The sequence below is a fragment of the Anolis sagrei genome, chromosome 8 (assembly GCF_037176765.1).
Source record: "Anolis sagrei isolate rAnoSag1 chromosome 8, rAnoSag1.mat, whole genome shotgun sequence".
Classification (NCBI taxonomy): Eukaryota; Metazoa; Chordata; class Lepidosauria; order Squamata; family Dactyloidae; genus Anolis; species Anolis sagrei.
The window spans coordinates 43,144,477-43,172,025 of record NC_090028.1 but is presented as its reverse complement, the minus strand read 5'-3'; the positions used below and the strand labels follow the sequence as shown (position 1 = coordinate 43,172,025).

At 44.0% G+C, this 27,549-nt stretch overlaps 1 protein-coding gene across 1 annotated transcript in view; it reads left to right on the top strand.

Annotated features, from left to right (window-relative positions):
- LOC132783217 (neural-cadherin-like) overlaps positions 1-27,549 on the top strand; it is a 195,624-nt gene that overhangs the window by 104,018 nt on the left and 64,057 nt on the right. Inside the window, exons 13-21 of the mRNA XM_060788311.2 lie at positions 2,256-2,505; positions 6,809-6,936; positions 8,971-9,157; positions 12,378-12,521; positions 14,039-14,322; positions 17,774-19,388; positions 21,307-21,400; positions 24,495-24,679; positions 27,043-27,272. Coding sequence (XP_060644294.2) covers positions 2,256-2,505; positions 6,809-6,936; positions 8,971-9,157; positions 12,378-12,521; positions 14,039-14,322; positions 17,774-19,388; positions 21,307-21,400; positions 24,495-24,679; positions 27,043-27,272 — 3,117 coding nt within the window. The remainder of the gene's footprint in view (positions 1-2,255; positions 2,506-6,808; positions 6,937-8,970; positions 9,158-12,377; positions 12,522-14,038; positions 14,323-17,773; positions 19,389-21,306; positions 21,401-24,494; positions 24,680-27,042; positions 27,273-27,549) is intronic.

Here is a 27,549-nt window from a genome sequence, read left to right as displayed (position 1 = left end):
AAATGTGGGCACATTTGGTCCAGTGAATGAAAATACATCCTGCATATCAGATATTTACATTACGGTTCATAACAGTAGCAAAATTGCAGTTATGGAGAAGCAATCAAAATAATGTATTGTCAAAGGCTTTCATGGCCGGAATCACTGGGTTGTTGTAGGTTTTTCTGGGCTATATGGCCATGATCTAGAGGCATTCTCTCCTGATGTTTCACCTGCATCTCTGGCAAGCATCCTCAGAGGTAGTGAGGTCTGTTGGAACTAGGAAAATGGGTTTATATATCTGTGGAATGACCAGGGTGGGACAAAGGACTCTTGTCTGCGGAGCTAGGTGTGAATGTTTCAACTGACCACCTTGATTAGCATATAATGGCCTGGCAGTGCATGGAGCAAACTTTTGTTGAGAGGTGATTAGATGTCCTTGTTCAGCAAAGGACAAGAGGGATCCTCTCCCTTCTGCAGGAGTCTATCATGTACCATGCAGCTGTGGACAAGAAGTCTCCAGAGGGACCACCAAACGCAGCAGCAGCATTGCCCAAACACAAATCAAGGAACATGGAAGGCACTGCAGACTACTCCAACCAGAGAAGTCAGCCATAGCAGAGCACCTGAGGAACCAACCTGGACACAGCATTTTATTGGAGAACACAGAAGTGCTGGACCACTCTCACAACCACCATGTCAGGCTATATAGAGAAGCCATTGAAATCCACAAGAAGCAAGTGGACAATGTCAACAGAAAGGAGGAAACCATGAAAATGAACACAATCTGGCTACCAGTATTAAATTACAACAGCACAACAACAGAGAGGAAACAAACAAGGACTTCTAATCACCTCTCAATAAAAGTTTGCTCCAGGCACTGTCAGGCGATCAAATGCTAATCAAGGTGGTCAGTTGAAACATTCCCACCTTGCTCCAGCAGACAAGAGTCCTTTGTCCCACCCTGGTCATTCCACAGATATATAAACCCTTTTTCCTAGTTCCAACAGACCTCACTACCTCTGAGGATGCTTGTCACAGATGCAGGTGAAACGTCAGGAGAGAATGCCTCGAGACCATGGCCATATAGGACCTCACAACCTCTTAGGATGCTTGCCATAGATGTAGGCGAAACGTCAGGAGAGAATGCCTCTAGACCATGGCCATATAGCCCGACAAAACCTACAACAACCCAATCAAAATAATGTTTTGGTTGGGGGTCACCACAACATGCGGAACTGCATTAAGGGGTTGCGGCATTGGGAAGGTTGAGAACCACTGGCCTTTACCCAAGCCAAGGAAACTTGAGGTGGAAATAATCTGTGGTTGTACAAAAATTGGGTGTCCAAATCCCTTTCCAAGCTAGTGGGAGATCTTGCCCTCTTCCTGCTCTCAGATACGAAGCCTCCGTTTCTTGTTCTGTTCGTCACGTGGTGTTTTATTTATTTATTTATTCATTTATTTACTTTGCTTGTATACTGCAATTTCTCAGCCTTGTAGGCGACTCAACGCGGTTTACAACAAGAGCAAAAGTCAATCCAACAGCATACAAAATTTAAAAACCATTAACAGCATAATATACAGAATGACACATCAATAGCAACACATTAACGTCTCGTAACTAGAATCGTGATCCAATTCGTCTTCCATAATTCTGTTTCCTATATTCATCGTGTACATTGCATTGTTTAACCGAACGCCTGTTCGAACAGCCAGGTTTTTAGTTTTCTTCTAAACACCATTAACAAAGGGGCTGATCTAATGTCCATGGGAAGGGCGTTCCACAGCCGAGGGGCCACCACAGAAAAGGCCCTGTCCCTCGTCCCCGCCAGCCGTGTCTGTGATGCAGGCGGGATTGAGAGTAGGGCCTCCCCAGAAGATCTTAGAGTCCTGGTGGGTTCATAAGCAGAGATACGTTCGGATAGGTAGCTTGGGCCAGAACTGTTTAGGGCTTTAAAGGCCAACGCCAGCACTTTGAATTGAGCCCGGTAGCAAATCGGCAGCCAGTGGAGCTGGTGCAGCAAAGGAGTTGTATGCTCCCTGCGCTCCACTCCTGTTAAAATCATGGCTGCCGCACGTTGGACTAGTTGAAGCTTCCGAACCGTCTTCAAAGGCAACCCCACGTAGAGAGCGTTGCAGTAGTCTAAACGGGTGTTGATGAGGCCTTGCCCCTCTTCTCGGTGCATGAATGTCTCTTTGCTCCTGTGTGTGCTTCTATGTCTCTCCGTATATGCCAAGAGCCATCTCTGAATCTCTGAATGTTTGCAATTGCACAGACCATTAAAGCCACATCCCCGCTCGGAGACCCGCGGATCACGTACAATCTGGAGGAAGGGCTCGTTCCAGAGACCAACATGCCAATACGGTTCTACTTGACGCCAAACCGAGACGACGGCTCTGCCTCTCTCCTCGTCGCCGAACCTTTGGATTACGAAACCACCAAGCATTTCTTGTTAAGGATTCGAGCCCAGAATGTGGCCGCGGTGCCACTCGCTTCATTTGCCACTGTCTATATTAATGTGACAGGTGCGTAATGTTCATTTAATGTTCGGGCAAAATGTGCGCCAGCCGGTAGCGCATTAGTTTCACCTGCTTCATCCTTGGATCCAGTTGAACTGTTCAAGGATGCCGGTTTGGAAGTGCTAAATAACATACTGTCAACATCGAAAGAGGCCGCATTTAAAGGTTGTGGAGCTTGATTTCCAACTCTGATTGGAGGCAAACATAGCTGTCATACGAGGGTTGAATGAAAAGTAATGCCTCCATCTTCGTTACTTGGGTTTGGATGGGAATATTTTAATAAATCAAACGCAGAAGTAATCCTTAGAATGTGCTCTTTAACTACCACTATTCACTTTCCCACATAATCAGCAGACAATTGGATACATTTCTGCCAACGATGAACAACCACTATTCACTTTCCCACATAATCAGCAGACAATTGGATACATTTCTGCCAACGATGAACAACCACTATTCACTTTCCCACATAATCAGCAGACAATTGGATACATTTCTGCCAACGATGAACAACCACTATTCACTTTTCCACATAATCACCAGACAATTGGATACATTTCTGCCAACAATGAACAACCACTATTCACTTTCCCACATAATCAGCAGACAATTGGATACATTTCTGCCAACAATGAACAACCACTATTCACTTTCCCACATAATCAGCAGACAATTGGATACATTTCTGCCAACAATGAACAACCACTATTCACTTTCCCTCATAATCAGCAGACAATTGGATACATTTCTGCCAACGATGAACAACCACTATTCACTTTTCCACACAATCACCAGACAATTGGATACATTTCTGCCAACAATGAACAACCACTATTCACTTTCCCACATAATCAGCAGACAATTGGATACATTTCTGCCAACAATGAACAACCACTATTCACTTTCCCTCATAATCAGCAGACAATTGGATACATTTCTGCCAACGATGAACAACCACTATTCACTTTTCCACACAATCACCAGACAATTGGATACATTTCTGCCAACAATGAACAACCACTATTCACTTTTCCACACAATCACCAGACAATTGGATACATTTCTGCCAACAATGAACAACCACTATTCACTTTTCCACATAATCACCAGACAATTGGATACATTTCTGCCAACAATGAACAACCACTATTCACTTTCCCACATAATCAGCAGACAATTGGATACATTTCTGCCAACAATGAACAACCACTATTCACTTTCCCACACAATCACCAGACAATTGGATACATTTCTGCCAAAAATGAACAACCACTATTCACTTTTCCACACAATCACCAGACAATTGGATACATTTCTGCCAACAATGAACAACCACTATTCACTTTTCCACACAATCACCAGACAATTGGATACATTTCTGCCAAAAATGAACAACCACTATTCACTTTTCCACACAATCACCAGACAATTGGATACATTTCTGCCAACAATGAACAACCACTATTCACTTTTCCACATAATCACCAGACAATTGGATACATTTCTGCCATTTTCCACATAATCACCAGACAATTGGATACATTTCTGCCAACAATGAACAACCACTATTCACTTTTCCACACAATCAGCAGACAATTGGATACATTTCTGCCAACAATGAACAACCACTATTCACTTTTCCACACAATCACCAGACAATTGGATACATTTCTGCCAACAATGAACAACCACTATTCACTTTTCCACACAATCACCAGACAATTGGATACATTTCTGCCAACAATGAACAACCACTATTCACTTTTCCACATAATCACCAGACAATTGGATACATTTCTGCCAACAATGAACAACCACTATTCACTTTTCCACATAATCACCAGACAATTGGATACATTTCTGCCAACGATGAACAACCACTATTCACTTTCCCACATAATCACCAGACAATTGGATACATTTCTGCCAATGATGAACAAGTTTTCTGAAGCTGTCATGGAAGAAGTCGACACTCTGTTTCCACAATCAGTGTCTCACAGTTCTCTCATCCTGGGTACCCATCGTGCACAGATCTTCCAATAGCCAAGCAAAGCAATAATGTGACCCACACGTTCTTGTGAAATGCCGATTATGCTTGAAATTTCTCTCTGAGTGATACGATGATCATCCTGAATTAATTTGTCAACTTTTTTGCTTGTGAAACTCAGTGGTTGCTGTCACAGGAGGTCCAACTCTTTGTTTGTCACACAAGTCAGATGTTCCCACCTCAACATCTTTAAACTTACTTGCTGAATGACGCACAGTACTGACATCCACACAATCACCATCAACAGTTTGCATTTGGGGTGACACCTTCTGCTGTCAAGAATTCAATGACTGCACGTGGCTTAAGTCGCATTGACTGACCGTCTGTGCAGGGTTCCATACTTCACACTTTAACAAAACAACTGTTCAATGCTAAGGCTTCCTGACAAAATGGAACTGTAGAGGAGAGTCTACTGAACAAGCCAATACCGACCACATACCAGTACTGCCTTCTGTTGAGGTGTTACGAAAGTGGAGGCATTACTTTTCATTCAACCCTCATATAACTTACTTTGACTAATGACATGTCAAGAAAAAAAGGAGGTCTGATGTGTTAGAGCAGTGGTCCTCAACCTGGGGTCCCCAGATGTTTTTGGCCTTCAACTCCCATAAATCCTAACAGTTGGTAAACTGGCTGGGATTTCTGGGAGTTCTAGGCCAAAAACATCTGGGGATCCCAGGTTGAGAACCACTGTGTTAGAGGCATGACACGTTCCAATCTGTTGGGTATAAAATTCAATATAGCAAGATACTTTTCCACATTGCTGGTCTCTCTAAGTGCCTTGGACTGCAACTCCCATCAGGTGTAGTTAGCTTGGTGTCTTATCAGGGATGATGGGAACTGTACAGCAACAAGGGGAAGGAATCAGGGTTGAGTTGGCATTCATCTTTACATATTTTGATGTGGACTGTCCATCACAGTGTTTCTCAATCTTGGGGTCATGAGAGGGTTTCAGAGGGGTCGGCAAAGACCATCCAAAAGCATCTGTTTTCGATGGTCTCCCTTTGGCAGAGGAAGCTGAAGATCTCTCCGTCGGTTTGGTCCTTCTCTTGCTTTTTGGAAACGGACAGTGAATTCTCCAACCAAAAGCCCTCCTCCCCTGTGATTGGCCAGCCTTTTAGCCAAGGGGAGGGCTGTTTCTGAGACTCCAAGCAGAGAGGGGAAATGCGCACCATGATAGCATGGTGCGCATGCACGGAGGGAGAGGATGTGAGGCTGGAAGGAGGCTCACGCCAGTCAGTCCCTTCAAGGCATGGGGGTTCTGTATGGGAAGCTTGGCCCAATTCTGCATTGGTGGGGTTCAGAATGCTCTTTGATTGTAGGTGAGCTATAAATCCCAGCAACTACAACTCCCAAATGTCAAAGTCTATTTCCCCAAACTCCACCAGTGTTCACATTTGGGCATATGTAGTATTTGTGCCAAGTTTGGTCCAGATCCATCATTGTTTGAGTCCACAGTGCTCTCTGAATGTAGATGAACTACAACTCCAAAACTTGTGGTGAATGCCTACCCAACCCTTCCAGTATTTTCTCTTGGTCATGGGAGTTCTGTGTGGTTCAATTCCACCATTGGTGGAGTTCAGAATGCTCTTTGATTGTAGGTGAGCTATAAATCCCATCAAAATGTCAATGTCTATTTTCCCTAAACTCCACCAGTGTTCACATTTGGGCATATGTAGTATTTGTGCCAAGTTTGGTCCAGATCCATCATTGTTTGAGTCCACAGTGCTCTCTGGATGTAGGTGAACTACAATTCCCCAACTCAAGGTCAATGCCCACCAAACCCATCCAGGATTTTCTGTTGGTCATGGGAGTTCTGTGTGCCAAGTTTGATTCAATTCCCTCATTGGTGGAGTTCAGAATGCTCTTTGATAGTAGTTGAACTATAAATCCCAGCAACTACAACTCCCAAATGACAAAATCAATCCCCCCCTCAAACCCACCAGTATTCAAATGTGGGTGTATTGGGTGTTTGTGCCAAATTTGGTCCAGTGCATGAAAATACATCATATATATCAGATATTTATGTTATGATTCCTAACAGTAGCAAAATTCCAGTTATGAAGTAGCAACGAAGATAATGTTATGGTTGGGGGTCACCACAACATGAGGGACTGTACTAAGGGGTCGCGGCATTCGGAAGGTTTGGAAATGCTAGTCCATCAAGCCTCTGGAAATGGCTAAATCTATCTCTATAGTTTTAACAATCCCAATAACTGTTAAACACATGGAGTGACTGTCTGACTCTTAAACGCATTTTAGACGTCAACGACAACGTCCCTTTCTTCACCTCCTCAATTTATGAAGCTTCAGTGACGGAAGGAGCTGACATCGGAACCATGGTTTTCCAAGTCTCTGCCACCGACCTGGACCTTGGCCAGAATGGGGAAGTAGGTTAAAACTCAAACAGTGTTGTTATTGTTGTTGTTATGTTAATTTATATCCCATTTTTCACCCCACAAGAATACTCAAAAGTGTTGTTTATAACGTTGCAATCAGTGTTTTGTGATGTTCCTCCCCAAAGAATGAGATGGCAGGTCAGCCTTCCTTCGTTTTCTTTTGCTCGTTCCTTAGTTTTATTTTGAATCAGTAATTTTGAACAATGCTGTGAACACAAAATCACATGTGTGTACTCAGTTTACTGAATGTTGCCTGAGACCTGTTGCTTTCTTACGAGGGTTGAATGAAAAGTAATGCCTCCACCTTCGTAACTCCTCAACAGTACTAGTATGCAGCAGGTACAGGCTTGTTCAGTAGACGCTCCTCTATAGTTCCATTTTGGCCAGAAGCCTTAGCATTGAACGGTTGTGTAATGACTTTGTAACTCCTCAAGAGATGGCAGTACTAGTATGCGGCAGGTACAGGCTTGTTCAGTAGACGCTCCTCTACAGTTCCATTTTGGCCGGAAGCCTTAGCATTGAATGGTTGTGTAATGCCTCCACCTTTGTAACTCCTCAACTGATGGCAGTACTAGTATGCGGCAGGTATTGGCTTGTTCAGTAGACTCTCCTCTACAGTTCCATTTTGGTGGTAAGCCTTAGCGTTGAATGGTTGTGTAATGCCTCCACCTTCGTAACTCCTCAACAGATGGCGGTACTGGTATGCGGCAGGTACTGGCTTATTCAGTAGACTCTCCTCTACAGTTCCATTTTGGCGGGAAGCCTTAGCATTGAATGGTTGTGTAATGCCTCCACCTTTGTAACTCCTCAACAGATGGCAGTACTGGTATGCAGCAGGTACTGGCTTGTTCAGTAGACTCTCCTCTACAGTTCCATTTTGGCGGGAAGCCTTAGCATTGAACGGTTGTGTTGTTAAAGTGCAAAGTATGGAACCATGTGCAGACGGTCGGTCAATGCGACTTAAGCAACGTGCAGTCATTGAATTCTTGACAGTAAAAGGTGTCACCCCAAAGGAGATCCATCGGAGAATACAAGCTTTTTATGGTGATTGTGTTGATGTGAGTACTGTGCGTTGTTGGGCAAGTAAGTTTAAAGATGTTGAGGTGACACCTTCTTCTGTCAAGAATTCAATGCAGTCATTCATGTTTAATTGCACTTGATGTTTTTGCTTTATCAATGTATGTAATTTGTAATTTATTTCAGCATTGAATTGTGTATACCACCCTGAGTCGCCTTCGGGCTGAAATGGACGGGATAGAAATAATGTAAATAAATAAAATAAATAAATGACTGCACGTTGCTTAAGTTGCATTGACCGACCATCTACGCAGGGTTCTATACTTTGCACTTTAACAACACAACTGTTCAATGCTAAGGCTTCCTGCCAAAATGGAACTGTAGAGGAGAGTCTACTGAACAAGCCAGTGCCTGCCACATACCAGTACTGCCATCTCTTGAGGAGTTACAAAGGTGGAGGTATTACTTTTCATTACTTTTGGGGCGACACCTTCTGCTGTGAAGAATTCAATGACTGCACGCTGTTTAAGTTGCATTGACCGACCGTCTGTGCAGGGTTCCATACTTCACACATTAACAACACAACTGTCCAATGCTAAGACTTCCCACCAAAATGGAACTGTAGAGGAGAGTCTACTGAACAAGCCAGTACCTGCTGCATACCAGTACTGCCATCTGTTGAGGAGTTACAAAGGTGGAGGCATTACACAACCGTTCAATGCTAAGGCTTACCGCCCAAATGGAACTTTAGAGGAGAGTCTACTGAACAAGCCAGTACCTGCCGCATACCAGTACTGCGATCTGTTGTGGATTTATGAAGGTGGAGGCATTACTTTTCATTCAACCCTTGTACTTAGGCGATCCCTCATAGTCTGAGGATGTTGGGCCTCCAAATGTAGTGTCTTGGCAGTGGGTCCATAGGTGGGTGTGGAGCCCAGACCTGTTGCAAAGCCAGAGATTAAAGTCCTGCTTTTCATTGTAGATCTCTTCTCTCCTTTCCTCTTTCAGATCACTTATTCTCTGCTGCCCGATCGCAGCGAAGACTATACTTTCTTCCATTTGGATTCTAAAACAGGCGCAATCTATACGGCCTCTGTGTTTGATAGAGAAAGGAAAGCGTCCTATCTTTTGGAAGTGAAGTCGACCGACGGCTCGGAATCGTCTCGTCCAGGAAAACACGGGCAACCAAATTCTGGTGAGAAAACAGAGGGCAAAATCAGTCATACAGTATGTGTTTACTTAAAGAAAAAGTTGTTTATTTTCTATTTTATTTTATTTTTTCACTTTTACTGTTACAAAAGGAATGGGCAACCACTAGGGATTGGACAGGCTGCATTGGCTTCTCCTTTAGCTGCCCCCAATGCCTCCCTACACCCTTTTTGCTTCCAAATGCAGCCAATTAGGGTGCAATTCAAATGTATTTTCGGGTCCCCTGGGGCTGTGTTAACCCAGAAAGCAACTTCTGGTACTTTTCCTATTTATAAACAGCATTTCTGGGGACTAAACAAGCTAGGAGGGACCAAAATAGTAACAAATTGCATATGTAGAGAATTTAATTTTCCACCTAATGAAAAATGTTTTCAGGGTACTAGACCTTGAAAATGACTTTTGGGTGCCATATGTGGTCAGTGTGTGTTGCACCTTCTCATGAGATGATGCGTTTGATGAACTGCAAATGATATAATGTAGTAACTGAGTAACTCCCTGGACGTGCAGCGGGTTAAACCACTGAACTGCTGAACTTGCTGACCCAAAGGTTGGTGGTTCGGGGAGCGAGGTGAGCTCCTGCTGTTAGGCCCAGCTTCTGCCAACCTAGCATTTGAAGCCATGCAAGAGTGAGTAGATCAATAGGCACCGCTTCTGTGGGATGGTCATGGCACTCCATGCAGTCATGTCAGTCACATGACCTTGGAGTTATGACCTCTAGATTGATCTACCTACCTACCTACCTACCTCTATCTAATCTATCTATCCGGAGGATTGCTAGGAGCTGCAGTCCAGGAATAGGAAATGGGAAATATGCAGGGATTGGGATGCTCTCAAAGAAATCCAAGGAGAAGAAAGTGTGCAGCTTGGAAGCACTGCATTTGGATCCTCCTCCTCTCCTAAAGGGCCTGGTCTAGGAGATGCTGGGAGCTGTAGTCCTGAAGAGAGTGTGGATATGCTTTTGTGTGTTTTGTTTGCTGGGGGAGTCGTTTTTGCATATGCGCTGTAGCGTCTTTTTGCTTTTTTGGCTTTTAAATCCCTTCTGGTGTGTTTTTTAGTGTTTTTATGAGTGATGGTCACTTGTTGGCCTGAGAGGTGTCTTGTGTCCAAATTTGGTGTCAATTCGTCCAGTGGTTTTGGAGTTATGTTAATCCCACAAATGAACATTCCGTTTTTATTTATATAGACTAGCTGTACCCACCACACGTTGCTGTGGCCAACCTTCCCTCCCTCTTTCTCTCCTTCTTTCTTCCTCTCCTTCTTTCTCTCCTTCTTTCTTTCTCGTCTTCCTTCCCTCGCTCTTTCCTTCCTTCCCTCTTTTTCTTTCCCTTCTGCTTTCCCTTCTTCTTCTCTGTTTCTTTTCTAACTTCCTTTGCTCTTTGGTTCCATTCTTCCTTGTCTCTTTCCTTCCCTGCTTCATTCTTTCCCTATTTCTTGCTTCCTTCCTTTCTTTTTCTTTCGTTCCTTCCTTCTTTCCCTCTTTCTCTCCCTCCTTCCCTTGCTTCCTTTGCTCTTTGGTTCCATCCATCCTTGTCTCTTTCCTTCCTTCCTTCTCTCCCTGTTTCTCTCTTTCGTTCCTTTCTCCGTGTTCATATATGTGTGTATAGATTTGTGTATATATTTGTGTATATGTGTACATATGTGTGTTTGTGTACCTATGTGGTTTTGTGCATGCATTGTAATGTATTTGTTGGTTTTTGGCCCTTTACGTCTCTTCTATTGTGTTTTTAAGTGTTTTTTTGAGTGATGGTCACTTGTTGGCCTGATACGTGTCTTGTGTCCAAATTTGGTGTCAATTTGTCCAGTGGTTTTTGAGTTATGTTCATCCCACAAATGAACATTACATTTTTATTTATATAGACTAGCCGTCCCCTGCCACGCATTGCTGTGGCCCACTCTGGTGGTCATGGGGGTTCTGTGTGGGAGGTTTGGCCCAATTCTAACATTGGTGGGATTCAGAATGCCCTGTGATTGTAGGTGAACTACAAATCCCAGCAACTACAACTCCCAAATGTCAAGATTCTATTTTCCCCCACCAGTGTTCACATTTGGGCATCCAGATCCATCATTGTTTGAGTCCACAGTGCCTGCTGGATGTAGCTGAACTACAACTCCAAAACCAAAGGATACTGCCCTTCCAGTATTTTCTTTTGGTCATGGGAGAACTGTGTGCCAAGTTTGGTTCAATTCCATTGTTGGTGGAGTTCAGACTGCTCTTTGATTGTAGGTGAACTATAAATCCCAGCAACTACAATTCCCAAATGACAAAATCATTTTTTTTTTTTAGTGAAGGACATACATTGGGTTGTTAGGTGTCTTGTGTCCAAATTTGGTGTCAATTTGTCCAGTGGTTTTTGAGTTCTGTTAATCCCACAAACGAACATGACATTTTTATTTTTATAGATTATTATTAATTAATGTTTTAATTTCTTGGGGACTTGTGGGTTATTGGCTTTGAAATCCATAGTCTGTGGTTTACAGTTTCCCTATCCCTACTCTAATTACTCTATACGATGCTGGTGTAAAATTTGGATAATTGCGTAGCCAGGTTATAGACCAGGGGTCCTCAAACTAAGGCCTGAGGGCCAGATGCGGCCCTCCAAGGTCATTTACCTGGCCCTCACTCAGGGTCAACCTAAGTCTGAAATAACTTGAAAGCACACAACAACAACAACAACAACAACAACAACAACAACAACAACAATCCTATCTGTGAACTGACTGTGACCTGACCCTTTGTTTAAAAAGTTTGAGGACCCCTGTTATAGACAAACTGTTCATACTGCTACTCACCATATGGTCCTTCTATCAGAGCCAGCAGCACAACAAAGGGATAGTCAACGGGCAGGCTATTCCAAGACCATCTGATGGTCAAGGGACTTTTGCTGTGTTCTCAAAGAAGGAGTTAAATTGGGCCCGCGAGGCTCGAGGATGGGAAACGTACGATGCAACCATACAATTGCCACGTTAGACATCCGTTCTTCACGTGTTATCTGCTTAGACAAATTGAATGTGACATTCATTTGATATCCAAGTGCTTTTCTGAGTAATGTTGGTATTATAAATTGTCCCACAACCCTAAGGGTTAGTTTCTGCATTGTCTGTGTTATTCGTCTTCATTTAATGTGCGGCGAGACAGTTTTAGGAATTGTAGCTGACAGAAGTGGCACAGCCAAGGATTTTAATCTCTCGTTCCCCCGTCTCTCTAGACACGGCCTACGTGCGGGTTTTTATTAGTGATGTGAACGACAACAAGCCTTCCTTTACCAAGAATGTCTATGAAGTCAATGTGGATGAAGACCAAGACGTTGGATCGACTGTCATTACCGTCAGTGCTAATGATGAAGACGAAGGTAAACCCTTCAGAATTCCAAGTCGCGGCACCTGAAATATTAATGAGTTCATTTCTCAGGAGCGTGAAGGCCATATTTTCATGGGGGAACATCTCTTTCATCTATCTCTATTTATTTAAGGGCTTCTCTGTGGCTGAAAGGCACCGTTCATGCCTTGAGCTTGACAGATTGTAAGTTTGCTTCAATAATGGGCGCATGAGGTCTTGTAGCAAGTATTTATGGCACTCCAGGACAGGAAAAGCCCTCTGACTGTAAACACCACACCATTGATTGGGAAACAATCCTTTTATTGAAGATAATTAAAAAGCAGCAAGTAAAAAGCACTTAAAAGAAATAGGTAAATCCAATTAGGTAAGAAGATAAGCAGGAACAAAAATAATCCAGGGGAAAGTTCAGCAAAGTCCACACTTCTCTAATTTGTTGTTGTTGTTCATTCGTTCAGTCGTCTCCGACTCTTCGTGACCTCATGGACCAGCCCACGCCAGAGCTCCCTGTCGGCCGTTACCACCCCCAGCTCCCTCAAGGTCAGTCCAGTCACTTCAAGGATGCCATCCATCCATCTTGCCCTTGGTCGGCCCCTCTTCCTTTTGCCTTCCACTTTCCCCAGCATAATTGTCTTCTCTAGGCTTTCCTGTCTCCTCATGATGTGGCCAAAGTACTTCAACTTTGTCTCTAGTATCTTTCCCTCCAGTGAGCAGTCGGGCTTTATTTTAATTATTTAATATAATTCAGAAAACCAGGAAACATTAATCCAAGGCATGAGTATGCATTCATACAATACAAGAATCCAAACCAAGAAACAAGAAATACTTAGCAAGGCTTCCATGAACAAGGATAAGAACTACACTTGATTCAATTGATTGGAAAACAATCCTTTTATTGAAGATAATTAAAAAGCAGCAAGTAAAAAGCACTTAAAAGAAATAGCTAAATCCAATTAAGTAAAAAGATAAGCAGGAGCAAAAACAGTCCAGGGGAAAGTTCAGCAAAGTCCACACTTCTCTAATATAATTCAGAAAACCAGGAAACATTAATCCAAGGCATGAGAATGCATTCATACAATACAAGAATCCAAACCAAGAAACAAGAAATACTTAGGCAAGAATCTTCTAAGCAAGGTTTCCATGAACAAGGACGAGAACTACACATGATTCCAAATGATGCTTCATCTGACTATATTTCCCATACTTGCAACTTTTATCCCCTCGTTAAACTATTCCAAGCACTCAGAAATTAGTTTCGCTTTAATTGAGATTCCCTTATTTTTTTCTGTCGGATCCTGGCAGGCCGCCAAAGCCACTGTTTGGTTCTGAGCTTCTAAGTAAGGCACCCGCGGTTCACCCGGATAAAGAGAGAACCACGTCTTAGTTTTAACTTTATAGTGTCTGGGTGTGACGGCACAGTGCCTTTAAAGAACTCCCTTGCAAGCAGGGTGGCCTCTTAATTGTAAGATATAATAATAATAATAATCTTGGCCTTGTGTGAAATATCTTTTATCTCCCGTTCTCCATTTTTAGGAACCAATGCCAAGCTAAGGTACCAAATTACAGCTGGAAATACTGGAGGAGTTTTTGACGTTGAGCCGGAAATGGGCGCCATCTTCATTGCCCGGCCATTGGATTATGAAGAAGCCCAGCTGTACGAACTTCACTTGCTGGCCTCGGATGGGAAATGGGAGGATTACGCTATTGTTATCATCAACATTGTGAATAAAAACGACGAAGCGCCTGTTTTTGCTCTCAATGAATATTACGGAAGCGTGATTGAGGAACTGGATGGACTTCCAGTCTTTGTTCTTCAGGTATATTTGGGTATGCTCCTCTACATCATAGTGAGCGCGTTCCAACATAGTCAGTTTGCCGTATCCCCTTTGATCTCCTCCAGCCCCACATGAGTAGGCCTGGCTTGAGCTGTGCCCCTTGCTGCTATGCATCCTTGAAGATCAGGGGTTGTTGTTGTTGTTGCTGCTGCTGTTGTTGTTGTTGCTGTTGCTGCAGTAATATCGCTGTTGATCTACACTTTACTTCGGTGATCCCTCATTGTTCGAGTAAGATTGTCGTCCAAGTTGAGTGTTCTGTTGGTGGGTCCGTAGGTGACTGTGGAGCCCTCTTGTTGACCTGCATCTTCTCCCACAGTGAGGGCATTGGTTTCCAGGTGGAAGGCGGTCCCGGTCGGGGTTGGCTTGACGCGCCTTCCTCTTGGGACATTTCTCTCTTTCACCCTCCATTCGTGCTCTTCAAATTCTGCAGCACTGCTGGTCACAGCTGACCTCCAGCTGGGGTGCTCACAGGCCTGGGCTTCCCAGTTCTCAGTGTCTATGCCACAGTTTTTAAGGTTGGCTTTGAGCCCATCTTTCAATCACTGTGCTGTTGAAGCACAGTGCCCAAATATCTCTAGTCTCCATTTCCAATCAGGAGTCCCCGGTGGCGCAATGGGTTGAACCCTTGTGCCGGCAGGACTGAAGGCCGACAGTCCTCCCAACACAACTCTATGGCCACCAAAAAGTGGACCATAGAATTCCACTGGAGGACTAGACGTATGTTCTCTATAGGAATCTCTAGGCTCTTTAGTGTGACAATAGTCAACATCTGGTTGAGGCTGACAGTACCGTTGCACTTGATGTCTTAGAGCATTTCATCAAATCCATGAATAATCAAATCTGCAAAAGTCAGTAGGCATAATTCTACTGTATTATAATCCTTTTGAGTTTGGTGTGTCAATACTCGCCAAAAAACCGAGCGTAACTCGAGTGGGATGTCACTTCGAGAAAAACCCATAATTTCATGGTATTTATAGTTTAATAAGAAAAATATATTATTGTAATATGTAACTGTATTTAATAAACCAAAAACTAGTTATTTAAGTTACCTGCTTTTTCTATAATGCAATATATCTCAGCATTATAGAAAAATGCTGGTGTAGGAGCTGAGGATGAAATGTCCTTCTTGGGATGTGGCCCCATCTTCTCTGTATGCGGCTGCATGCGGCTGTGTGTCATCGAAAATGGCTATGCGTGTCAATGCTGACACACGTGTCATAGGTTCGCCATCATGGTCCTAACACATTACTTTTGGAAATCGTTTAGCAGTTATATATATATACATGTACATACATACACACACACACACTAGCCATCCCCTGCCAAATGTTGCTGTGGCCCAGTCTGTGTATATGTGTTTGTGTGTGTGTATGCATATGCATATATATATATATATATATATATATATATATATATAAATGCGTGTATATATTTGTGTATATATGTGTGTTTGTGTATATATGTGGTTTTATGCTTGCGCTGTAGCATCTTTTTGCTTTTTTGGCTTTTAAAGTCTCTTCTGCTGTGTGTTTCAGTGTTTATATGAGCGATGGTCACTCATTGGCCTGATAGGTGTCTTGTGTCCAAATTTGGTGTCAATTCGTCCAGTAGTTTTTCAATTATGTTAATCCCACAAACGAACATTACATTTTTATTTATATAAATACTAACTTTCTCTGGGCCACGTGTTGCTGTGGCCCACATGGAGGTTCTGTGTGGGAGGTTTGACCCAATTCTGTCGTTGGTGGGGTTCAGAAGGCTCTGTGATTGTAGGTGAACTATAAATCCCAGCAACTACAACTCCCAAATGTCAAGATTCTATTTTCCCCAAACTCCACCAGTGTTCACATTTGGACATATTGAGAACTCGTGTAGAGTTTGGTCCAGATCCACCATTGTTTGAATCCACAGTGCTCTCTGGATGTAGGTGAACTACAACTCCAAAACCAAAGGACACTGCCCACCAAACCCTTCCAGTATTTTCTGTTGGTCATGGGAGAACTGTGTGGGAAGTCTGGCCCAATTTTCTTGTTGGTGGGGTTCAGAATGCTCTTTGATTGTAGGTGAACTATAAATCCCAGCAACTACAACTTCCAAATGACAAAATAATTTTTTTGAGTGAAGGACATACATTGGGTTGTTAGGTGAACAGTTCTCCTTCCTTGGAAACTTTTAAACAGAGGCTGGGTGGACATCTGTCAGGGATACTCTGATTGCCCTTGGTGGTGCAGTGGGTTAAACCCTTGTGCCGGCAGGACTGAAGACCGACAGGTCGGAGGTTCGAATTCGGGGAGAGCACGGATGAGCTCCCTCTGTCAGCTCCAGCTCCCTGTGCAGGGACATGAGATAAGCCTCCCACAAGGATGACAAAACATCCGGGCATCACCTGGGCAATGTCCTTGCAGACGGCCAATTCTCTCACATCAGAAGCGACTTGCAGTTTCTCAAGTCGCACTTGACATGAAAAAAGGGCAACAAAGGGAGAAAGAAGTCAGAAGGAGACCAGCTAGGTTAGCAGTGAAAACACTGAGCAATCAGACCGCCCTTGAGAATCAGTGCTCATCCGTGCTCTCCCCGGATTCGAACCTGCGACCTGTTGGTTTTCAGTCCTGCTGGCACAGGGATTTAACCCACTGCGCCAAAGGGGGCTCCTAGTACAATAACAACAACAACAACAACAATAATAATTTTTGTTGTGTCAGGATTGACTTGAGAAACTGCAAGTCGCTTCTGGTGTGAGCGAATTGGCTGTCTGTGAGGACATTGCTCAGAGGACGCCCGGATGTTTTTTGATGTTTTGTCATCCTTGTGGGAGGCTTCTCTCATGTCCCCGCATGAGGAGCTGGAGCTGATAGAGGGAGCTCATCCGTGCTCTCCCCGGATTCGAACCTGCGACCTGTCGGTCTTCAGTCTTGCTGGCACAGGGATTTAACCCACTGTGCCACAGGGGGCTCCTAGTAAAATAACAATACTACTACTACTACTACTACTACTACTACTACTAATAATAATAATAATGTTTGTCGTGTCAGGATTGACTTGAGAAACTGCAAGTTGCTTCTGGTGTGAGAGAATTGGCTGTCTGCGAGGACGTTGTTCAGGGGACGCCCAGATGTTTTTTTTGATGTTTTGATAACAACAAAAACAACAATAATTTGGGCAATGTCCCCTGGGCAGCATCTTTGCAGACAGTCAATTCTCACACAGCAGAAGCGACTTGCAGATTCTCAGGTTGCTCCTGACATGAAAAAAATGTAGCCTGCAGTGTTCTGAAAGTTGCTTTTCCTACCTTTTCATAGGGATGCTATTTGCTTTCTGCTTCTGTGTAGTTCGTCATTAGTTCTTGTCCTTTGTTCCAAATTGGTCTGTGATGTGGTGACATTCTATCATGTGGTTACTAGAGTTCTTCCTTTCCCAACTTCCATTTCTCTAGGTTGTAGCCAACGATCCTGACAGCGCCCTGGATGGTGGTGACATAAGATACTCCTTGCATGGTCTTGGTGCAGACGATGTCTTTGCCATCGATGAGAACACAGGCAGCATCTACTCCCAGAAGATCCTCGACAGAGAAGAGCGAGCCCTTTGGAGATTTGTTGTGTTGGCCACCGATGAAGGAGGAGAAGGACTCACTGGCTTTGCAGATGTGATTATAAACATCTGGGACATCAATGACAATGCTCCAGTCTTCCCTTGTATGCCCAGCAACTGCAATGGGACCGTCTTTGAGAATTCTCCTGAAGACACCTTCATCATGGAGATGACAGCGACAGACTTGGATGACACAAATGTCGGTCTGAACGCCATTTTGACGTATCGAATAGTGGAGAATGTCAAAAATGACTTTGATATGGACGTGTTCAAGATCAATCCCAGCACTGGCAACATCTATGTGACAGGAGGGATGGTGGACAGAGAAACAGCAGACAAGTATGTCCTTGTGATTGAAGCAAAAGATGGAGGAGGACTGACAGGAACGGGCACGGCCACCATCTGGGTTGCGGACATGAATGACCACATCCCTAGTTTCACCCAGGATGTTTGGCACGTTGTCATTCCTGAAGCTAGCATGGTCGACTCAGAGGTTCTGGAGATATCAGCCGTGGATGGAGACAGTGGGGAAAATGCACTTTTGACGTTCAGCATTATTGGGGGAGATCCTGATGGAAGGTTTTACATTGAAAGTCATAAAGAAGACCAGCGTGCTTCTCTCCGGCTGAAGAAGGCCCTGGATTACGAGGAGATCCAGGAAAGGTGGTTCAACCTGACCATCAAAGTCGAAGACCTGGATTTTTCTAGCGTTGCCTTCTGTTTGATTGAGGTGGAAGACTGCAATGACCACAGCCCTGTTTTTAGTTCCCAGTTGGTTCAGCTCAGCCCTTTCTATGAAAACATCCCAGTGGGGACCACCATCATCACGGTGACGGCCACCGATGAGGACTCCAATTTGAATGGCGACATTGAGTATTCCATCCAGTTGGATTCGGATCCCGCTGGACAGTTTGCAGTGGACCAAGATGGCCATGTCACTGTGTCCAAAGCCTTGGATAGGGAAGCCACTCAGGCCTACGGCTTGATCGTTCAGGCCACCGATCAAGGCGTCCCTGCCCAAACTGGAAGTGTTACAATATTGATTGACTTGCTCGATGTCAATGATAATGGCCCAAGGTTTGAGGCGTCGTACATGCCTGTGGTCTGGGAAAATACTCCTGGACCTCAGCTGGTTGATATGAACACCACCTCGAATTTAATTTGGGCTTTTGATCCCGACAGCGATGAAAATGGACCACCCTTTGTATTTTCCTTGCCTCCCGATTATCAGAACCCGTTGGATTTCTCTCTTACTGACAATGGAAATAACACGGCAACAATCACTGCTCTGCGGTCTTTTGACAGAGAGAAGCAGAAAATGTTCCATATCCCCATTGTGATAGCGGATAGTGGGAGCCCACCCATGAGCTCCACAAACGTCTTGGCTATCACCATCGGAGATGAAAACGACAACAGCCATGAACCTGGCCATAAGATCATCTATGTTTACATACACCGAGGTAGGTACCCTATCAATGGTAGCTGCATACACATATAATGTGTGCAATGTCTCTGTAGTAGTCTCCTTCCAGGAACATTAGAAATCGTTGTTTGGTTAGAAGTGCTAGGAATCCCTTGGCAGATAAATTATGTATGCCAGGGTGGTTGCAATTATTTCCTCCAGTTCTAGATAGAGCAGACTTGCTCGACAAAATGGGTGAATTTATTTGCAAAAATATTTGTCAACTCTGATTCCCAAGATTTTGTGGATGAAGACCTGGCAGTTTGATTCTTGACCTGTGTTATATATGGAATGTATGGGCAAAAGCTACTTTTTCTTTAATATTGTGCATGGAAACTATTTTAAAGCACACTCGGAGACATCTGCATGGGACCATTCTTTCCCCCCACAAAATCTTACATTTAAGAGCAAAACTTTTGTTATGGAGACCTTGATGGAAAAGATGGACAAAGAATAATAGGTGGGAAAGGATGGCACCCATTAGGACAGTGTTTCTCAACCTGGGGGTCGGGACCCCGGGGGGGGGGGTCGCAAGGGGGGTTACAGAGGGGTTGCCAAAGACCATCAGAAAACACATTATTTTGGATGGTCTTAGGAACCCTTTTGGCAGAGAGGGCTGAAGATCTCTTCACCTATCCTTCTCTTTTTGGTGTTGGTGAACTACAACTCCCAGAGTTCAAAAACAGCCACCCCAGCCCTGCCAGTATTCAATGTTGGCTATGTAGGCGGTGTGCCAAGTTTTGTGCAGATCAATTTTGGGCTGGTTTCAGAGTGCTCTTAAAGGTTTCTAGGGTAGGGGCTTTCCTAATCTCTCCAGGAAGTGAGTTCCAGAGTCGGGGAGCCACCGAGGAAAAGGCTCTCTCCTTTGTACTCACCAAGCGAGTCTGGCAGGGGTGAAAGAAGGGCCTTCTCAGAAGAATGGAGGGCCCGAGATGGTTCATGGAGGGAGATACGGTCACGAAGGTAGGTGGGTCCCAAACCGTTTAGAGATTTATAGGTGATAACCTGCACCTTGAATTGGGACCGGAAAATAAACAGCAGCCAGTGGAGCTCCTTAAACAGGGGAGTTGACCGCTCCCTGTAAGTTGCCCCAGTTATTAGTCTGGCTGCTGAACGTTGGGCAAGTTGTAATTTCCGGGCCATCTTCAAGGGTAACCCCACGTAGAGAGCATTACAGTAATCCAGTCTAGAGGTAACTAAGACGTGGATCACCATGGTCAAGTCAGACTTCACGAGGCAAGGTCGCAGTTGGCGCACAAGTTTTAACTGCGTGAAGGCCTTCCCGGCCATCGCCGACACCTGTGTGTCAAGTGTCAGCGTTGAGTCTAGGATGACCCCCAAACGGCAGACCTGTGATTTCAGGGGGAGTGCAACCCCGTCCAGCACAGGTTGCCACCCAATACCCCGGTCAGCCGAACAACTGACCTGGAGGACCTCTGTCTTGTCAGGATTGATTCTCGGCTTGTTGTTCCTCATCCAGGTCGCCACAGCAGCGAGGCACTGGTCCAGTATCCTTGGGGCTTCCTTGGAGTCAGATGGAAAAGAGTAGTGGAGTTGGGTGTCATCTGTGTAGAGATGGCTCCGTACTCCAAAGCTCCGGATGACCTCTCCCAGCGGTTTCATGTAGATGTTAAATAGCATGGGGGACAGAATAGAACCTTGCGGGACCCCACAGGTCAATAATACATTCATGTTGCTGAAGTCAGCTTTATTTCTAATGAAATTTGGAGTTTCTCTGTACAGCAGAGAAAAAATCAGAGTATTTTCTACCGCATTACTTGAAATGCCTTGGATCATAACCTTTGTGAACGCCAAATGGTAATAAAAATGATGAATGCCGTAATAAATGCTCTGGCATATAAAGCTCTTGGGAAATCAGAAAATTAATGCAGAATTATTATAATTTATTTCAACAGGAAAATGGTCAACCGTAGTGCTCGGGGAAGTGTTTGCGCCCGATCAGGATGACTGGGACAATAAGACGTTTGTCCCCGAAGAAAAAATGCACAAGTGAGGATTGTATTTGTGTCAAGTGGGATAATATTTAAGACGTATGCTCCTGTAACGATGTCCTTATGCTTTGTTATGTATCTTACGTGTATAGAGATGGGATTATTGTTTGCTACAGAGAAGGCAGCCTCTTTTAAACTAGGAGTGGGCATTTATTGGTCATTTTTCTGTTGTTGTCCTTGTCGCTGAGTATCAAGTCCTCCAAAAGTCAAGGTGTGAAGCAAGGCTGATGGAGGAGAGACCCGTTCGTCCTGTCATCTGTGTGTTTATTTATTTATTTATTTATTTATTTATTTATTATTTGAACTTCTATGCGGCCACTCCCCTGGGGCTCGGAGCAGCTTACAAGAATGACTAAAATCTAACACATTTAAAAACAATTTAAAAACAGCAAATCAACAATCAAAGGCCTGACGAAGCAGATATGTCTTGCATGCCCAATGGAAAGCTGATAAGTCCCACAAGGCAGGAACTTCAGGTGGCAGAGTGTTCCCGAGTGATGGTGCCACTGCTGTAAAGGCTCTGAGTGTGGTTGCTGTTAGACGCAAGGTCTTGACACTGGGAATTTCCAATAGATCTTGGTCCTCAGAATGGAGGGATCTCTGGGGTTGGGAGGGGGTGAGGCGGTCCCTCAGGTACATCGGCCCCAGACCATGCCAGGCCTTCAAGGTGAGTCCCATCCCTTTGAAAGTGATCCGGGGCTCAATGGGTAACCAATGCAGCTGCAGTCAGATTGGGGTGATGTGGCATCTCGTCGGAATTCCCGCAAGAAGCCGAGCAGCTGCATTTTGGACCAACTTGAGCTTCCGGATCACCGACAGAGGAAGGCCAATGTAGAGGGCATTACAGTAGTCCAGTCTTGAGATGACTGTGGCCTGGATCACCGTAGCTAGGTCGTCCCTGGACAGGGAGGGGGTCAGCCGTCTAGCCTGCCGCAGGTGAAAGAAAGAAGGCGGTTCTGCTCACGGCGGAGAGAGACCTGGGCCTCCATCCTCAGAAAGAGAGGGTCCACAAGGACTCCCAGACTCTTGACCAACGATGACGGGCGTAGTGCCTCGCCATCCAGGGTAGGCAGCTGGATGTCCCCACTGCCCGGTTGACCCAGCCATAGGATCTCCGTGTTGCAACCCCAGAATGGAGATGACAATGTGTGAATGACAAACGTGCATCCTATGTCATGTTCTGTGACTCCTTTGTCTTCCATCCCAGTGCTTGTTGTTGAGTCTTTCCGTATGCCGATTGGTATCGAGAGCTAAGCCCGTATCCTCGGAAGCTTCAAGCTTCAATCTTGTGCTCTCGTCCTGGTCTTGCTTTTGGTTTTCCTCTGGCCTCCAAAGAAGGTAGAACAGAGGAAGCGGAGCAATAGCTCATGCTTACTTTCCCTTCTCTGCTGGGTGGTTTTGTGAATTGGATCCAGAACGACAGAAAAATAACTAGGAAAAGAAAGGGGTGGAACTATTGTGGGAGATGGACCTCCTGAATGAATAGCCTCCACAAGCCTGGACTACTGCCAGCAAAGTAAGTACTAGTTTGCAGTGATGCCAGCCAAAGACATTGGTGAAACGCCAGGAGAAAACAGTAATAATGACAACAACAACAACAACAACAACAACGTGTTGCTATGAGTTGTCCGGGCTGTCTGTCCATGTTCCAGAAGCATTCTCTCCTGATGTTTCACCCACATCTATGGCAGGCATCCCCAGAAGTTGTGAGATATACGAGGATTGAATGAAAAGTAATGCTTCCCCCTTCGTAACTTCTCAACAGATGGCAGTACTAGTATGCGGCAGGTACTGGCTTGTTCAGTAGACTCTCCTCTACAGTTTCATTTTGGCAGGAAGCCTTAGAATTGAATGGTTGTGTTGTTAAAGTGCGAAGTATGGAACTCTGTGCAGACAGTGGGTCAATGCGACTTAAGCAACGTGCAGTCATTGAATTCTTGACAGCAGAAGGGGTCACCCCAAAGGAGACTCATCAGAGAATGCAAGCTGTTTATGGGGATTGTGTTGATGTGAGGACTGTGCATCATTGGGTGAGTAAGTTTAAAGAGGTTGAGGTGGGAACATCTGACTTGTATAACAAACAAAGAGTTGGACATCCTGTGACCGGGTTTCACAAGGAAAAGGTTGACAGATTGATTCAGGACGATTGTCGTATCACTCAGAGAGAAATTTCAAGCATAATTGGCATTTCAATTATGCTTGAAATGCCAATTATGAAACCGCATTGAGTCGCCTGTTAAGGGCTGAAAAATGCGGTATAGAAATAAAGCAAATAATAAATAAATAAAATTTCACAAGAACATGTGGGTCACATTATTGCTTTGCTTGGCTATCGGAAGATCTGTGCACGATGGGCACCCAGGATAAGAGAACTGTGAGAAGCTGGTTGCAGAAACAGAGTGTTGACTTCTTCCATGATGGCTTCAAAAAACTTGTTCATCATTGGCAGAAATGTATCCAATTGTCTGGTGATTATGTGGAAAAGTGAATAGTGGTAGTTAAAGAGCACGTACTAAGGATTATTTCTGAGTTTGATTTATTACAATATTCCCATCCAATCCCAAGTAACGAAGGTGGAGGCATTACTTTTCATTCAACCCTCGTATAAACCTCCCTTGCTTAGTTTCCAATATATCTGTATTAGGTCCAGGGTGGGAGAAAGAACTCTTATCTTTGCTGGGAGAAGGGAAATGCATCACAATCAGCCCTTTAGGGTGAACTTCTACCTGTAGAATTAATACAGTTTGACACCACGTGAAATGGTGTGACTGAATGCAGTGGAATAATGAGAATTGCACTTTTGCAGGTATTTAATCTGCTTTGCCAAAGGGTTCTATTGCCTCATTGAGCTACCAACCTCAGCACCTTGTATCACTGAGTCATGACAGTTCAAGCGATAGAGAGGATGATGGAAGCAAAATGGGGTGAAAGAGCCTCTCTTTTCCTCCCTGCGTTCTTGTGAACGGAATGTTTCAGCTGCAAAAATACCCTTTAGCTCTTTATATAAACAAACCCAGCGGATGTGATAAGAATCTCGTTTGAGGATGAAGTGGGGGGTGAAGTTTGTCCCTCTTGTTGTGTTGCATTTCTAGGTCTTTCAAACTGAATCAAAGGACTGGCTCTCTGATCATGATGGATCATGCCCCTCAGGGAACATATGAGTTTAAAATCAGAGTGTCAGATGGAATTTGGCCAGATGTGGTCGCAACCGTCGAGATACACGTCAGAGAGATAGAAAATGAAGCCATTCGGAACTCGGCAACGCTACGCCTGGCAGGTTTGTTGCATTTGTCGTTATAGCTTCATTACCCCTTGTGCTTGGAAACTCAATCCTTGGACTCTGGTCAGGACCCCATCCTCTCCTGGCCACAGCCCTCCCTTTGCTAGTGGTTCTAGTTCACGGTGATGCCAACTGAGCATTCGGTGGCTTCAATCCAGTTGCTGATCCCAAATGAAGTAGACCCACTGAAGACATTTTTGAATTGATTCAGCAGGTCTCATAGTATTATATTTAGGTCTTTAAATTGCATCCTCTTCTTGTTTTTAATAGAGTCTCGCTTATCCAATATATATATAAATGGGCCAGCAGAACATTGGATAAGAGAAAATTTTGGATCGTAAGGAGGGATTCACGAAAAACTTATTAAACGTTAAATTACATTATGATTTCACAAATTAAGCACCAAAACATCATATTTTATTACAAAACTAGCCGTCCCCTGCCACATCTTGCTGTGGCCCACATGGGGGTTCTGTGTGGGAGGTTTGGCCCAATTCTATCGTTGGTGGGATTCAAAATGCTCTGTGATTTTAGGTGAACTATAAATCCCAGCAACTACAACTCCCAAATATGAAGATTCTATTTCCCCCAAACTTCACCAGTGTTCATATTTGGGCATATTGAGTATTCTTGTAGAGTTTGGTCCGGATGCATAATTGTTTGAGTCCACAGTGATCTCTGGATGTAGGTGAACTACAACTTCAAAACTCAAGGTCAATACCCACCAAACCCTTCCAGTATTTTCTGTTGGTCAAGGGAGTTCTGTGTGCCAAGTTTTGTTCAATTCCACCGTTGGTGGGGTTCAGAATGCTCTTTGATTGTAGGTGAACTATACATCCCAGCAACTACAACTCCCAAATGACAATATCAATTTTTTTGAGTGAAGGACATACATTGGGTTGTTAGGTGTCTTGTGTCCAAATTTGGTGCCAATTCGTCCAGTGGGTTTTGAGTTATGTTAATCCCACAAACGAACATTACATTTTTATTTATATAGATAGACAGTAAAAGCAGTTCAATACACAGTAACATTATATAGTAATGACTCCATTTACGAATTTAGCACCAAAACATTGCAATGTATTGAAACAGCTTCTTGGGGATTCTTCATCTTCAGAAGACGAAGAGGAGCAGGAAAGTGTTCAGGAATTGGAAGGGCAGTTGGAATCAGAAGATGAGGTCTTGCAAGTGCCCACATTTCTGGAAAGGCGAAAGGAAGCAGAGCAGAGACGGCGTTCAGCTAGAATAGCTGCTAGAAACACCGAGTTAATTGGGAGCCTCCCTAACCCCTCCTCCGAGGGGAATTCAGGGCTATAAGTCAGAAGTAGGAGCAGTTAGCTTTCCCTGGTAACAAACAACTCTGATGTTGATGTCTTAACTCCAATTGTACCTGGTTTGAGTCTGCTTCGGAGGATTTAGGGATCATTGCCCGTTGTCTGATGTAAGACTGCTGTATCTTTTGAACTTTACCAGAGACTTGAGTTTTGTGTCTGCATTAAGACTTCCTTGCTTCCTTTTGCATTTTTCAACTGCATGTGCTCTTCTTTTGTGTTTGCTGAAGTAAAGCATTTTCTTTTACTTTCAACATGGTATTAAGGCTGTTCTTGAAAGGCAAATCAGGACACAGCTGTGAATCTGGGTGGAAGGCCGACTGCGTTAGATAATACAGAATGTTGGATGAGCAAAGGTTGGATAAGCGAGACTCTACTGTATGCCCACACTTTGATTTCTCAGAATATGTTGTACTTGAAGCTTTTCTAGCAGTGTTTTCTAACATTATCTCAACCATGTGTTTTCGATTGCAAGTCCCATCAGCCTCAAATATGACTTGAATCCATGTGGATGTTGGGAGTGGTAGTTTAATACTAGACACCAACCTGAACACACTGGTTTAGACACAAGAATTTGGGGTGAGCCACAAAACTTCATTATCAAATAATATTTCTGAAGAAGTAATATGTGTGTGAGCGGAATCAGGAGAGAAAGAAATAGAGTCTAGCTTTTGCTTCTGTAAAACCAGTTTGTAGTCTCTTTAAATTTGAAACAAGTCAGAACTCAAAAATTCTGGATCAGAACAACTGCTTTCAAAGTAAGTACACCACAATGAAACAGGAAATAATACTTTCAAACCAGGAACAGGGATTTTTTTCCAAATGTTGTTACATGATGTAATTGCTGCCTCCCAGTCCCTCCTCTATGTCTTGCTATTGTGAAGCTGAAATAAGGGGTGAGATGTGGGTGCCATGTGCAGTTTTGAGCTCCTCAGAGGAGAGATGGTTGTAATGCAAAGTCCTAAGCAAATGCTTTAAAGACATGTGAATAACCCGATTTTCCTTTTTCAAATTGACCTTTTGGATCAGACATGACTGCGGAAGAATTCCTAAGAAAAGATAAGCTGGAAGAAAGCAAGCACGACAAGTTCGTAGACCTTGTGGCGGAGATCTTTTCAGTCCGCCCCGAGGATGTTGCTGTTTTCAGCGTGTCAGATGTCGATGGGAGGCAAACGGATCTGAGATTTGCGGTCCAGAATGGCTCGTTCTATTGTCGGCCAGAAAAACTGCAAGGGCAGATGGCTGCCTTTAAAAACAAGGTGAGGCTGAAAGGTTGCACGCACTCAAAGGGTACAAGGCACAATCACGGGTTCCAGAGAAATTATATGGAAAATGAGTGTTTGTGGATTGCTCAAACAGAATCTTAAGCACTGTTCATCTTTTGGGAGAAGACTGAGGCAAAGAAGGTGTTGAGTAGCTCAGCCTTTTCGCTATTAGCATTTTGCCATTGCCTCTATGCAGTGACCATAATATTTCCAGTCTCCCTTTTCATAGAATCATAGAGTAATAATTCAAACATTCATAGAATCATAGAAT